This window comes from Brassica oleracea, chromosome C4, assembly GCF_000695525.1.
Source record: "Brassica oleracea var. oleracea cultivar TO1000 chromosome C4, BOL, whole genome shotgun sequence".
Classification (NCBI taxonomy): domain Eukaryota; kingdom Viridiplantae; phylum Streptophyta; class Magnoliopsida; order Brassicales; family Brassicaceae; genus Brassica; species Brassica oleracea.
The window spans coordinates 43358108-43372025 of record NC_027751.1 but is presented as its reverse complement, the minus strand read 5'-3'; the positions used below and the strand labels follow the sequence as shown (position 1 = coordinate 43372025).

General features: G+C 29.8%; 1 protein-coding gene and 1 long non-coding RNA gene across 2 annotated transcripts; one reads left to right on the top strand and one right to left on the bottom strand.

The window, feature by feature from the left end:
* Positions 1 to 3179: 3179 nt before the first annotated feature.
* LOC106339516 (PITH domain-containing protein 1) lies at positions 3180 to 5163 on the bottom strand. Its single transcript, XM_013778342.1, has 9 exons — positions 4966 to 5163; positions 4787 to 4867; positions 4475 to 4524; positions 4210 to 4287; positions 4055 to 4112; positions 3937 to 3986; positions 3665 to 3773; positions 3515 to 3576; positions 3180 to 3419 (listed from the first exon to the last, which is right to left on the bottom strand). Exons 1-9 carry the CDS (start codon positions 5047 to 5049, stop codon positions 3377 to 3379), a joined length of 615 nt encoding a protein of 204 aa, XP_013633796.1. The 5' UTR covers positions 5050 to 5163; the 3' UTR covers positions 3180 to 3376.
* A 4949-nt stretch (positions 5164 to 10112) lies between these two features.
* LOC106342424 lies at positions 10113 to 13451 on the top strand. Its single transcript, XR_001269835.1, has 4 exons — positions 10113 to 10257; positions 12909 to 13151; positions 13257 to 13311; positions 13381 to 13451. It is a non-coding gene; the product is annotated as an uncharacterized LOC106342424 (long non-coding RNA).
* Positions 13452 to 13918: the final 467 nt, after the last annotated feature.

Here is a 13918-nt window from a genome sequence, read left to right as displayed (position 1 = left end):
AAAATGTTTAGTTTATTATATCTATAATGAAAGTTAGACTACATTGACTACTTTGTTACTCCATTACGTATTTTCTTTTGCTTTTGAATGAATTGAGACTTTTAGTTTCTCGTATAGATTTTCTTTTAAACATATTGATTCAAAGCTAACCAATCCCGTTGTGCTAAACTTTAAACCAACCATTTAATCTATAATATATATTTTTTCATATAAACATATAGTATACATGCAAACTTTGTATTATACGTATATATTAAATAGCACAACAAATTTCTTTCTGCTTACTTTTTTTTTGTTAAAGTACTTTTTATTCCTTTTGTGTTTTTAATAACTCGTTAGATTTTGGTATGCCACATACCGTAGCGAATAGTGAGTTTCCTACAAACTAAAATAAAATGAATTGGTTTACAAAATATTTGGTATTAGTATAGATTATATTATTACATTTCATTATTTAGATGTGATAAAATCATAATGAAAACATTTATAAATTTATAGATCTTATGTTTTACTGCTATATAAAAATTTATAATGGTTATAAGATATATTATGTGTTATACTACTAATTCATTTTAAAAGTTAATATTATTCTCTTAGCAAAGATTACTATTTGTGTGTGTTAGTTGGAGATTTTTTTTTGGGACACTGAGACAATATTCACTGAGACGATATTTGTTCACCAATCTTTTGATATACAAAACCTATGAAAGATGACACGTAGTTCGTTTCATAAAATACTCGATTTAATATTTTCTTATAAAATATTATTAGTTTTATAAAATATTTGTTATAAAGTGGTTTTATTGTATGATAGATTTAATCCATTTACCAAAAAAGAATAAGAAAAGATAGATTTATTCATCAAATCGTTCTTCTTCCTTAATTTGTTTTTATTTTCTTCTTCGCTTTCTTTTCGACTCTTGCAATTTTCTTTTTTTCGATTTCTTCAGATCTTTTCTTAACTTCTTCAGATCTTTTTTTTTTGAAAAAAAATCAGATTTTTCTTTATGCTTTGACGTTTACTTTAATTTCTTTTAATATATTGTTTTTTTTTTCTTTCATTGATTATACATCCTTTGCTTTTAAATCCAATAGTTGCATTAACTTCTGGGATCTTTGACTTCTTTTCTTCCCAACACACTCATTTTTTCGTCTTCGCCTTTTTTCTATCCTTGACTTATTTTTTCCTTTTCATTTGCATGTTTCAGATCTGACTTCTTGGAGAAGAACGTGGAGAACCATTTACACATCACCACCGACGCTGTTTACATTTACCATATTTGCAACTGAACAGTGTCATTTGTTCTGGCCACCACCGTTGTCATTTCTTCCACCATCGCCATTATTGTCATATCTTCTTCTACCGACATAAGTATTCTATATTTACATTTATTATAATTTCTGTTTATTTTCGTCTGTAATATTTTAGTGATTTAAAATCGTTTTATATTTTTTACTTTATTATTTTGTCAAGATTAGAATTTGGCCCAATTTAACAAAGTAGTCCAATATGTATAAGTCTCGAATATACATTTGGAGTTAATTCTTAGTGGACTGGACTTAATAAACTAAAATAATGACAACAGAAAAAACGAAAACCCAGACGGAACACAAACAAAAATAAATGAAACGCATCGTTTTTGTGAAAAAGGACAGGTGTTGCTTCTAGGATGCACGACTTTCCACGTGGCATCACAGGAGGGTCACCAACATCTTTATATATATATAAATATAAATTTAGAGTTTAGAGTTAAAAAGTGAAGTTTTGAGAATATGGTTTTAAACTTACAAAAATAAAAAAATTAAAATTTTCATATTAAAAAGGAACTATTTTGGTAATTAACTATTTTGTGACAAAAAATTTTAAAAAACATTTAAGAGAATTATCCTAAAATCAATGTTTTCAAGACAAGTTATATGATAAAACTGTTACTCAGTGGCATTATAGTAGTTTTATAATTAAATCGCATAATATCAGGAAATAAATAATAAGATTAAGAAAACAATTTAAAATAATAACATCTAAATAAAAACCCATTTAAGTGTGCCATTTTTCTAAAAAATAGTTTTTCGTTGAAAAAGGCTTTTGAGACCAATTGATAGCGGGTGAAACAAATGTGACTTGTTTACTATATATTCTATCCATCTATCTTAAAATGACGTATAGTTTAGATTTTTCACACATATTGATAAATATATTAAATTTCAGTAATAAATACATAATTTTTTTGTGATTTTTTATAATTCCAAACTAATACGAATTTAATAAACGTAATTATTTTTTTTGAAATTTACAAATGATCAACTATTAGTAGATAAAATATACATTGAAAAATACAAAAATATACTTATTTGAAACAATTTTTTTATTTTCGAATTTGCACCTTTATAGAACAGAAGGAGTATATTGTACCAGGAATATTTTGAGATCCAACAACTCGAATCAATTCACGTGAATCATGATTCATGAGATCATTAAATGTACTAATATTTGATTAATATTTAGAAACCAGCTGTACAAATTTCTGTCGTCGTAATGGTATTAAAATATTTCCTCTAAAATATTGTAATTCTGTCCGGAACATCATGGCCCAATGGTAAGAACGGGCTCCTTCCTGCACTCAGGTTGCGAGTTCGAATCCTACCGGAGGGAACTACCTCATGATGTCTCTGGACACCCCACACGGATATGGGTCTATGCTTTAGAACCCATTTGCATATCCGGAGAAAGGATCTATCCGTAGACTGCACATCTCCTAGTCTGGACCGGTCCGGAATACCTCCAGATTAAAAAAAATATATATATATTGTAATTCTTTAATAACATTGAGTTTGATTCTCTATAATAGAATAAAACTCAATGTTATACAAAAACATTTTTGATGTTCTAATGGTATGGACATATTCTTCTATATATTTTTGTTATAGAGAAAAATATAAAAGAATATTATTTTTGAAGAAAATATAATATGTTTAGAGAAAAAAATAATATTCTTCTTCTATATTTTTATAGAATAAGTCAATTATAGAGACAATCATCAGAGTAAATCCACCTTCATAATAAAATTACTCTATTTAAAAAATAATAATAGAAAAATTATATATTTTGATCGAGAAAATCTAACAACTTACAAAAATAAATGAAGAAAGTAACGCGCGTTGGTGGGTGATTAGGCATAAAATAAAATAGAGTTCAGTCTTAATAAAAGTTCGAAAATATCTCATGTCGGTTCAAGTAAAGAAAAAAATTCCACTCTTGACATGTCTCCGTCATTTTATTCGTACATATATGTTTGTTAATATAGGCCAAAGCTTATTGAGGAAACATAAGTATGTGAAAGACTAAAAGGAGTGAAGTTGGAAGCAGATAATATCTTCACTCAACTTGTGAGAAACCTCCACCAGTCTCAGCCTTTGTCCTACCAAAGAGACAGTGTTTGCGATTAAGTACGAAGATAGGAATATATATATATATATATATATAAAGAGTAATGTGGTTGAGATTTAGGCTTACTTGTGATCTGAAGGATTCGGTCTTATCTCATATACAATCGTTGCAACAACATCCCTTTTCAACTGTTAAGACCAGAGGTACCAAACTTAAACAACTACCAATACCATATTAATAGTAGGCACTAGCCGCATTTTTTGAATCCACACTTACCTGGGTTGCTTCACCTTTAAAACCGATATAGCGTATTTGGGTTGTGTCACCTCCAAAACTCTCGGGGAAATGCAACGTGATGTTCCCAACACTCTGGAATTTCGAATACCTAATCACATTATTACACGGTTTCAGCTGTAATCAGACCCATTTTATTTTTTTAACCAGTTGAAACAAAAAGCATTCAAAGGATGATGTTCAACTTCTCAAGATTCATAACATAATTCTGCAGAGTCTATTAGGACACAGATGAAATGCGAAGTGAAATATACCTGGTCTGGTATTCTAATACTCCTTGCAAATTTTCAGCTAACTCCCATTCCTTGAAAGAACTCAAACATTAGCGCAGATGGTTTTGGTTAAGCAAAATACAAACAAAGGGGAATATACCTGAACTGCTTGCATGCTCTCAGCGTCTGAGAAGTCAATCCCTTCGCGATTGATGAACCTACAATTTTGAGACGAGAGAACAATCAACTTTTTATAGTTTTCCCAAAACGAAGGAACAGTATGCAGAATGAATGAAATGTTTTGTGGAGACATACACTCTCAACTTAGAAGGACTTGTACCATCAGGACCACCAACAATTGATATGCTCTTGATCTTGACGTCTGATGTAAATCTACAACATTCAACATGGACAAAATTTGAGCTACACAACCCAAAAGTACTTAAAACTACTAATTCTACCAAGTTTCTTTCAAGTGAACAATCTAAATCAAAACCAAGAATATTCGTACAAACTTGAAGCTTGTGTTAATTAAAATAAATAAATGCCAGAGCCAGACTGAAGGGGAACAATGACTTACGGTACAAAGACAAGCAATTCAGGGTCTCCTTCGTTGCTCTCCAAATGCTCCTGTAACCAAAGACAAACACACAATTTCACTCACATAAGCCCTATTAACCAAACAAGGGTAGATATAATAAGTATATAACTAAGGATCCTCCATCAGCGCCAAGCTTATAACATATATGTTGCCTAGTTAGTGCTTGGAGGTAGAAACACACAGTGATGTATAGTTATTACATATGGGATTGCTTTTTGGTTTTAACCTGGACATCTTTTTAAGGAAAATCATATGTTTTTTGAAGAAAAGATGCTAAAACGTAAGTAATACCCCAGAAGAGTGTAACCGCTGTTCCCATGCTTTGAAGACTGATTTAACACTTCCCGAGACAGACTCGTTCAGAGCAGACACCTGAAACCCAAGTTATAGAGCATACGATTACATGATATATCAATCAGATTGATTTTGGAAACCCTAAATCAGAGGAGAGAGAGAGATGAGAGAGAGACCTTGGGGAGATCGATGTGCTTGTAGAGTGACCAATCGGAGGAACACTCATGATCCTCGCAGCTGTGGTCATGCGTACACGACATTTGAGCAAATCGGCGAAGAAAATCAAATCAGAAAATTGGGGCCAAGAAGAAACTAGAACACCAGAGCCAGAGTGCGTTCGATGAAAAGAGGAACGAAACAACACACAATTGAACCGAAACTCGGCGTTTTGATATTTAGGTAGGGAAAGGTTCAGTAATTTTTGATGTGCCTTAATTTTTTAGAATAATACATCTAAAACATTAAAATGATTTTAAATGATAGAATAACATAGAAAGAAAAAATTCTAATAAATTTTTATTAAATAATATAAACATAAATAAGTCCGTAATTATAACTATACTGGATTTGATCTGCCCTGTATGCAAGATATTTTTTTTATTTCTTTTTAGATGTGCTTACAAATTATAAAGTTATTATGGATCCATTAATTTTAATATAACTTATCAATATTTTATAAACAGTTATCGTTTTTATAAATTTGGTATTTGACAAATGTTTATAAGTTATAAAATTGATATCATTAGAAGAGCATATCTTTGTAAAAAATGTGGAATGGTTGTAATTTTTTCACCCCTTGGACCAAGCGAGAGAAGCACCTGCTTCCAGCCGTAATTTTATATCTATTAGTTTTTATTTTCACAAACATTTCCTCTAGTCTAGTGTTAGAATGTACTTGTCAAATTTTCACCAGCACATGGGTTCGAGGCGCCTCTTACCACTTCAGATATTATTTTTCCTGCTTTTATCCTTCAAAAGTGGCCATATTTTCTCTCTTGTTTCCGGCCACTATATTCCTAGGAACGGCTCTGCACATATATACACATCAACCGGTTCATTGGACAGATGTTTCGGTGGGTGCTAAAGAAAGAAAAATAGTTTATTACAAGTTACAACTATTCAAGTCTTTAGATTTTTGGATTTCATATAGTTAAGATTTTTAAATGGAACCTTATTTCGCTGAATCGAGTAAATGAGTGTTTTATATAATCTAGTACATAAACCGGTATTTTAAACAAAAACTCAACCTGGCATGCAGGGCCTTGCTTGATACCAAGAAGATCAAGCATTGGCTTTGGGGCCAACAAGAATTATTTATTGTGGAGGCCAACAATTCACGAAGTTCCTCTCTAGTTTTGGTGGCAAAGGCTAAGAATATACTGTTCAGGAGTTCTTGTTCAAATATTATGGGAATACCTTTTAATATTTTTCATGTTTTATTTAGATCATGGGCCAAAATGTTTTTTTTTTGCTTATGGGCCGGAAATTGTCTGATTGATCCGGCCCTGCTGGCATGAAAAGTTTAAATCGTGCTGGTGGAACCGAAGACTGGTATGAGAAGTTTTATCATTCATCTGTTTAGCATTTTCGCATATAAAGATTGGATCATTGTCCAGTCCCCTATCTAATGTCTTTGTTAAACAAACAGAAGCGAGGAAGAATTCAAATTTGATAAACGCTTGTTAGATAATAAGGAGATAGGAAAAGTGATCTTTAAAAGATGGAATTTGTCAGATCTTTCATTTGGTGCAAATATAATGATTTATATTTTGAGTTACCGTAGAGCTTTAAGTCAATAAAAAATGATATGAATTCAAAAAAGAAGATTCATATTTCGAGTTGTCGTAGAATGTCTAGTGTGTGTATTTTGTGTGAAAACATTGTCAGTATTTGTTTGAACATGCTATGGAAGCAAGTATTGGGAAGACTATGTATATTGTTATGATCTATGAGAGAAAAATTTAGATTTAAAAATATATTTACTATCTTAACATAATGATACGAATGAAAGGTTGGACTATGATATATAGATCTATGAAATATTGTTAGAATATAAAAAGTTCTTCTAAGTTTTGCTAACACTCATTCTAAGGCTGCTACATAAGCCGTGTATAAAAGTAAAGTGTTAACAATTCAGTAAAGTACAAAATGTATTTAATACAAAATTAAAAGTTAAATGCTAGTATAGACCAATTGGGTTCCAAAAAATCTGAATTAGACCCATCCCCCTTTTTTTTTTTGACATTTAAATTTAAATAAAAATCTAACTAAAATAACTAGACAACCTAAGGACTTAAACATACCCAGAATCCGACCCGGTTTTAGACATGAAATTCAACACAACTTTAACCTAAAGTTTCTTCTTCCTCTCCTTTTCTTCTCCATTATTAGTTCTTTCACCATAAAACAAAATCAAAAATTTTCTTCAACCATCCACTAATTTTCTCTTTCTTATCTCAAATCGATCAATCCATAGAAAGATTTAGCCAATTATATATTATCCAAAATCAAATTTCATCTTTTACATACGAGATTCAAGATAAAGAAGAACGCTGAGTATTACTAGTACAACTCCAACTAGTACAACTAGTGCAACTCTAATTAGTACAACTAGTAGAACTAAAATGAGTACATAACTAGTATAAATATGTTAAGTATAACCTAGACATTATTTGATAAGTGATTTTCTTATGCGTCATCACCATGTTTATTATCACCAAAAAAAAGATGACATGGCTTTGAGAAATTATGAAATGACATTATAATTTCTTTTATTTACTGTATCAGCATATGAAAATGCTATAGAAGAAGATGATGTAGAACCAATAAGACATATTGGTCTAATCTCCTCCGGTTGCATGTGTCAAATATATGAATAATATATTTTTAATAATATTTGATTTGGGTGTTGATACGTTTACTAGTTATACTAGTTGTACTATTTTTCAGGAAAAATCATCTTCATCTTTTTCTCTCGAGACCAAAAAACTAGATGTGGAGCCAGAAAATTCTTCAACGATGGCTCTATAATGCGAGTCACCAGAAAGAAGAAGGTGAGAGCGTCGACTACGAATAAGTGCGACTCACCGGCGACGAACAAAAAAGAAGAAGAAGGGTGTGTCCTTGTCAAATCCAACCAAGCGAGCTTGGAACTGCGAAAGAGAAACATCATCTCAACCGGACCCTCAAGGTGGTATTTTCCCGAAACCGTCAACGGATGTGCCATCTCAGCCCGCTAGTGATCCCTATAAATCACCAAATTAACCCGAAGATCCTCTTTCTTATGATTTTTTTTAGTTTAAATTTATAGGTATTTTAGTCAATACTCGACATTAGTGTAAAACCACAATGCTTAAAACATGAGACACATTTAAAGCGTGATGCACATTTAAAACAATACTAAATAAAATAACAAGTAGTTGTACCAGTTTGCTAGTTATACCGGCTATAACATAGTTGTACTAGTTCTTAAGTTGTACCCGTTTGTGCATAGTTGTACATTAGCTGTGAAATCGAAAAATATTAGTTGTACCACATAACAAATAAAGTTACTTCAGTTGTACCACTTATTTATGTTTACATGTCTTTGCCCGGTTACAATGAAATAAACAATTTTGACAAAATTTCATGTATGTTTTCCAAAAATTATGTGGACAAACAAGTTAACAAACCTTAAAAGTATATGGTAGATCATGTAAACTTATGGAATTGTGCAGTAATTTTCAAATAAATAACTCCAAAACTACAAATAAACGAAGAGAAACTTTTTGAGTACATACTAATTGGGATATTTGATTGTTTTCTCATATGGAGTACCAAATTAGTTGTATTAATTTCTGAAATGTCAAAGTTGTACTAGTTGTACCAGTAATACTCATCTAATATATAATAAAAATATATATCAATTGTTTATATGTCTAGTTTTAGGGTTTTACCAATTTTTTCACATCATAACTTTGTAAAAATATGTTTGATGTTTGTTTATCATAATAATATTGCTAATATAGTTAAAAACCTTAAAAGTAAAAAATATATAATGTAATAATTTAACAAAAATATGAAAAATCTCAAATAAAATAGATGAAATTTTGTCTTCATATACCAATTATGATATTTTCTTGTTTATTTCATATGTAAAGCATGATTTTAGTCGTGTTAATTATAGTAACTACATATAATACATAACTTATAACATTTATATACTAGTTATACTAGTTATTCAATTTTTTAACATCTTTAGTTGTAAGAGTTATACTGGTTGTACCCAGTCGAATGCGAATGAAATAAAAAAGCTTGTGTGGCTGTGCGTGGTTGAGATAAGGAAATAGAATGAGAGTGAAGGAGAGATGAGCGATATCGATGGCCAAAATTAAAATAAAATTAAAATATGATGAGAAGATCTGACGGCTCATGATTAAGTTTCATTAATGGCAATCTTGTAATATTTCATCCCTTCTTTCCTCTCATGATCCAATGACTCTCGTTAAAACAGAAATGATTTGATCGAAGGATTCATATCGACCCATCATTAATGGCAAAAACGACATTTACACATACTTGGTCCACATAGAATAATTTAGGTGGTGTGAGATTATTTTTTGGCCATTTGGTCCATATGAGATTTTTGTCCCTTTTAAAAGTATTTTCAAATATAAAGCAACACATGACTTATAAATAGAACATATACAAGCATAAATTATAACAAGAACTAGATTTTGATCCGAGCTTTAAAAGCGCGGGGTTACCATTTGATTAAAATATTTTTGTGCATATAATTTGTATACATAATAGTTATATTTTTATAAAAAATCATATAATTTCTGTTTAATTTGTATGCTTTAATCTATAACTAGATCATGACCCGCCCGGTCGGACGGATTTTTATTCCGTTGCAAGCGCAATTTGTGTTTTTTTTATTGAACTGAAAATTTGGTATAAAACTTGTGTTTTGATTTTTTTTTGTACATTATGAAGTTAAATTTTTTAAACAATTATTACATAATTTTTCAGTGAATTTTATTATATTCTGACTTCTAATATATTTTGTGGGTAATGGTTCAAAAACATTTTCTGATATAATATATATTTTGGTTTGGTGTGTTTTGAGTGCAAAGTTATAAATATAATACTATACAATATTACTATAGTATTATTATATAAAACTATATATTTGTTTTTGAAACATAATCTGGACCAACGTAATTCATGAGCACCAATTTTCTGGCCCAACGTACACATTTTCACTAAGCCCATCACAAACTAATTATTCCGGGAACATAAATATTAAGTTACGTTAGTAAAAAAGTCAACTATTCAAAAAACACTAAACGTCTTTATCGGTGTCTGTCTCTCTGATCTGTTCATCTTCCTCGGTATCCATAATCATTAAAGTAAAAGAAAAAGCTATACAAATCCAGAGTAAACACAGAGATTTATGTTGAATTTGATACTCGATCTATCGACTAAAGGTTAGACTGTGAATCATTTTTTTTTTTGGTTAATAGAATCGTTATTGTTTGTTACAATTTAAAATTTCAATAAATTAGGTTTTGTGAAAGTTCGATATCGCTCTTTTGATGATAGATCTATTGTTTATAAGAGTAGTTTAGCCATAACATAGATAGACCATCGACAATCAATTCCAAAAATAATATAAAATTTTAATATTCTTTTCGTAATTAAACCTTCATGTAAAGATTCCCGGGTATGAAGACGGGTCAGGATCAAGATATCATCTTCTCGAAGGATACAATTGGTAGTTTTTGGAGCTATTTTTTTTTTTGGGAGCTGATCGTGGATGTGTAAAATTGATTATGAAGACCAGTATTTATAGTTTAAATTGAGTGCAATGCCACAAATTTACATACTAAATATTCCCTAAACCAATTAAGTAATCTATAATAAATACCAAATCAAGCGATATGGTCACCTAGATATTAGGCAAAATTGAAAGGACTTGGAGAAGGGGTTTTCGAAAAAAAGATTTAATTGTTATAAAATTTTGGTTTCTGTTATTTAAATTACCGGAAATATAGATATTGATAATAATTATTAACATAATTATATAAACTTTCAATGCGAAATAGTGTGTTTGATCAGTTTGAAATAAAAAAATTACCAACTATGGTGATTACCGAGATGAACTGAGATTATTAACCATGGTTCTAACCGTGAACAAAATATTACTATGGCATCTGTTCAAACAAATAGTAAATGTTATAACTATTCTTGTTTCGTAGTGGCATGGTCGACTTGAAGGAATTTTCTTTGAGTTTATACTCAAAATCTATCTTATTAGCATAGAGATTAGGATAGGTTAAGTTATTGTACATTTAACAAGATACTAGGTTAAGATCCGCGCCTTACGCGGATCAACATTATATATATAAATTATTTTATGTATTAAATATTTTTACATATTATGAAATAATAAATATATATTAAATAATTAAAAGTCAGTAAATATTAAATATATAATTAAATTGGTACTAACATATAAATCAATTTTATTAATCCAAAAAATATTTGTTTTTATATTTGATAGGATATGTTATTAAATTTAAATAATACTGGCATAGATAATATATTTTATATTTTTAATATTAATGTCTATTAAATGATGATTTCTACTCATATAGTTTTTTTGATCATTTGTATCTTTTATAGAAAAAATTTAAATTACTGATAACAAAATTTTTATTGTGGGATTAATAGATTTAGTAATTTATAATTTTTTTTAAAAAATAGGTTGTCAATGATCGTTCAAAACTTTTATCAAAAAAATTGTTGAAAGTAAAATTTGAAACTAAAATATTGTATTTTATATGGTTTATAGTTTAATTTAAAACGATATATATATTAATCTTAATAATTAATTAAATTAGACTTTTTACTTATATAATTTTTGTAATCATTTGTATTTTGTCATAACAAAAATTTTAAACCATGGATCATAAAATTTGAATGTGAGACTTTTAACAGTTTTAGTAATTTATAGCCGTTTGTAAAAATTCAAAATATAACATATACATAAAAATCTAAATTTTTATTATATGGTTATTGTAGTTGTTTAATTTATTTAATAGTTTAAAATTAAATAAATATGATAGAAGATACACTATTTTTTATCAAATCTTTATTATTCAAAATCATTAATTCTCATATATACTTTACCCGAATTAGGCAATTACGTAAATTTTATTTAAGAAAATAATAAAGTATATTAACGATGAATTTATGGTTAGTTTAATAAAAAGCTTATTATATAATTAGATGAACCAATATTTTTCTCTAATGATTCTAAGAATCATTTTAGTGATGACATGTGGCTACAAAAAAAAGTTGTAATGCTTCTCAAATAATATAAAGGGAATATATAGGAGATATGAAGTCGCACATGTTACAACTAATAAATAAAAGAGGAAGCATTTAATTAAAAGATGAGGTCCACTTTATTATAGATGAGGTCGCACATGTTAGGCTAATATATAAGGCACTTAATTAAAATATACGAGGTCCACCTTAAAAATCTACCTAGAAGAAGTTACGATGATTCTAATTTAATAAGATATATATAATGAGGCAACTGCCTCATTTCTGAGCCGCCACGTCAGCAGGTAAGTAGGTTCCACTTTTAAAAAATGTGAAAAAGTGTCAAGCTTGTAGCTCAAACCCGGGTTATTGAATCATAAACACCAACATTTATACCACTAAATTAAAGGATACTTTGTACATTGATGGCCGAAACTAATATATATTTATGAAGGTCGGAAACCTTTGCTTCTTCGGTTTTCTCTGTGGGATCCACACTTAATTTTTTTTCTAATGATTTAATAAATACTTTATAACTCACGTTTTGAAATGGACTTCATTAAAAAAAGGCCCAATAGACCTCTTTGGTCTGTAAGCGTTCTCTTCAATGGAAGTTTAGGGTTTTCAATTTTTAATCATCGGTTCATGACTCATCTAAGAAACACAGATTGACTATTTGAGTTCCATGAATCAGTTTATCTTCTTTAGTCTCTACATCTCCCCATCTTTAATAAATTCATCATCGGTTCTTTTATTTTGCCTGATAAATCATGATGGTGTGGTTTTAATTTTCTTTGGTTATCTTTAGCTTGCACCCTTTGATTTAACCAAGAAGAAGAAGAAGACATTTGTCATTCAGGATGTCATCGAGGACTCAGCTGAGTCATACGGGAGACATATTATCCGTTGTCTGATTGTTCAAGAAGAGTTTGTGTTGTGAAACATATTTGTTTCTTTTCATCAGTTGCTTTGTTTAATCTTTTTTCCTGCAAATAATGATGGCTTTGACAGTTCATATACGGGAGCTAAGAAGTAAAAGAAGAAGAAGCCAGTGAGTGTTTGACATTTTCTGTCTTCTTGAGTTTTTTTTTCCATTATTAAACTTGGATTTTGAAGATTATGTGTCTCACGTTCTTTTTATTTTGATGGTTGTTAGGTTGAACGAAGATCATTGAATAAAGAAAATGTCGATGCTCCCGAAGATTTGGAGGGTACTTTATATTTCTTTCTCTGATAATTCTAGCGACATAAATTTGAACCTTACAGAGGGTATATTGCAGAGCATCCTAATGACGAGGAAGAGGTGGAGGGAATTGATCTGCACCAGCAACGTTACCGTGGGAGGGAAGTGCAAGCTCCAATGTTGATTCTCAGCTTTAACATGCCAAAATCACAATGCAGTGGGTGTTGTAAGGTAATTCAGTAGGCACAAATGTTCAGTTGAAAAAAATTCTAAACTGTATTTATGCATTACAGTTATCATCCGTAACATAATAATATGCTTTTTCTGTGCTAGGAACCGTTTGTAAATAAATGTCTCAGATGTATATGACTGCTGAGTTTGTTTCTTTTGACAGTGAAATCACTAAGATTGCAATGTGTCAGGACATCAAAAGCATCTAAGCTTATGGTTAGCTTTACAATTTCGTTGGTTTCTTTTTCCAATTATGTTGGATGAATTATTTTAGCTAACAAATATCGCAACAGAGCGCTGACAATAACTCTAATAGATTTATATATACATTTAGAATTGGAAGTTTCGTGAGAACATGAACAAGTACTTCTGTCACGCTATTGGACAGTTATACGCCATTTCAA

What these genes read in the sequence shown, in the direction of transcription:
- LOC106339516 (XM_013778342.1), bottom strand. Translation starts at nt 5,049, where the DNA reads ATGTCGTGTACGCATGACCACAGCTGCGAGGATCATGAGTGTTCCTCC. An exon ending in TTAAAGGTGAAGCAACCCAG is followed by an intron (nt 3,577 to 3,664) that starts GTAAGTGTGGAT and finishes TGGTCTTAACAG; the next exon opens with TTGAAAAGGGATGTTGTTGC. An exon ending in CCGAATCCTTCAGATCACAA is followed by an intron (nt 3,420 to 3,514) that starts GTAAGCCTAAAT and finishes TCTCTTTGGTAG; the next exon opens with GACAAAGGCTGAGACTGGTG.